The sequence below is a fragment of the Oratosquilla oratoria genome, chromosome 12, assembly GCF_046742065.1.
Source record: "Oratosquilla oratoria isolate Oo_2021 chromosome 12, ASM4674206v1, whole genome shotgun sequence".
Classification (NCBI taxonomy): Eukaryota; Metazoa; Arthropoda; class Malacostraca; order Stomatopoda; family Squillidae; genus Oratosquilla; species Oratosquilla oratoria.
Window position 1 is genome coordinate 36,332,353 of NC_134788.1, and position 1,755 is coordinate 36,334,107.

Consider the following 1,755-nt stretch of genomic DNA (forward strand, 5'->3'; position numbering starts at 1 on the left):
CCTTGGCTAGTATTTATTGCCTGTCCTCCACTGTTTCTCAGATTCAGTGCCAGCTAGGCCCTACACCATATTTATTGCCTGGACATGTTTTAATTAATAGGCCATAGCCTGACCACATTTCAAACCTAATGTATAAGTTATGAACAAACCCGTTATTAAAAATAGACCTGGGCCTACTTACCAGAAATAAAGTGAGCTGAACAGATTCTAATATTGTCCAAATTCTTTCCATCAAAGTTCTGCTGTAAGCTCGCCAACCATAAGCGTCGTCAATCTTCACAAAGCTTTTTCCATTCCAATCCTTGATTTTTGATAACTTTAGGAAGTGTGTAAGACTGCAGTTCTATCTGACCTATTATGGCATCCCACAACTCTACAGTAATTCACCATTATTTAAATTTATCACAAAAGACACAATGAATAAATTACAGGTGAGCATGATAAACAGGTCGGACAAGCACATTTGTTTAGACGACAATGCCTCCAACATGTCCGGGTCCCAGTTTGGTGACGTCAAGTGAAACCACACTATATAGGTTGACCAGGTTTTATTGTTATCCAAATAAAATACAAATATCTTTTGAAGTTTATCCTAACATAACCATGTGAATTAAGGCTCCAATTTCATCCTCTCTCAAAAAGATACAAATTTAAATTCTGCCTCTGCAATTATTTTACATTTAGTCCATCAATGTATATGTAATCAGTAGGACACTATCTGAATGACCAAATCACACATTTCACACTCCTCTGAAATACTTCAAGCATGTCAGTCTCTGCAGTAATATGAGTCATCAGTTTTGGTTAAACTCATGCTCCTCTACTTTGATTTCTACCTCTTCAAGTTTTGTAAATCTTGCCATGTCACCTGAACTTGGATTCATGTTCAACGGACTGTCTGTTAACTTCTTTACTTTTTCCTGCTCATGTGATATAATGACAGGTGGAGATAAATGTCTGGACATGTTATGCTTTTTGAGACGACCCAAATCAGAGAATGATTCCCCACAAAATGCACATTTGTATGGTCTGTCGCCTGTGTGAGTTCGCGTGTGCCTCCTAAGAGTAGCAGAAGTAGAAAAGGAAACTTTGCAGACACCACATGTATAAGGCTTTTCCCCTGTGTGGGTGCGGGTATGAATCTTCAGCTGCGTACTTCCCACAAAGGAGGCCTCACAGAAGGTACATCTGTACGGTTTCTCTCCTGTGTGAGTCCGGATATGGATCTTGAGGGCACCAGAACCAGAAAAAGAAGCTTCACAAAGACTACATCTGTACGGCTTTTCACCTGTGTGTGTCCGCATATGACCGTTAGATTACCTGATCGAGAAAATGAAGCCTCACACAACGTACACTGAAATGGTCTCTCACCTGTGTGAGTGCGGATATGGAGTTTTAGTTGTGCTCTCTCACAAAATGAAGCTTCGCACTGATCACATTTATGAGGCTTAACACCTGTGTGAGTCCTAAGATGTGTTTTCAGACTATTGTGATAAGCAAATGAAGCTGGACAAAGGGTACACTTAAGAGGCCTTTCCCCTGTGTGAATGCGAATGTGGATCTTCAAATTACTAGACCGAGTGAAATGCGATTCACAAAAAGCACACTTGTACGGTTTCTCAGCAATGTCAGTCTGTGTTTCCCTACTCGTGCTGCTCATATTAGTCTGAGAAAAGAAACTACTCATAGCTTCATCTTTGAATCATATTATAAACGCTTGAATGAGATCAAAACAAACAATGCTGCATGTGTACT

At 39.9% G+C, this 1,755-nt stretch overlaps 1 protein-coding gene across 1 annotated transcript; it reads right to left on the reverse strand.

The window, feature by feature from the left end:
• Positions 1 to 540: 540 nt before the first annotated feature.
• On the reverse strand, positions 541 to 1,454 carry LOC143031405 (uncharacterized). The gene has a single exon (XM_076195183.1). The coding sequence runs from the start codon at positions 1,302 to 1,304 to the stop codon at positions 795 to 797; it is 510 nt and encodes a 169-aa protein (XP_076051298.1). The 5' UTR covers positions 1,305 to 1,454; the 3' UTR covers positions 541 to 794.
• Positions 1,455 to 1,755: the final 301 nt, after the last annotated feature.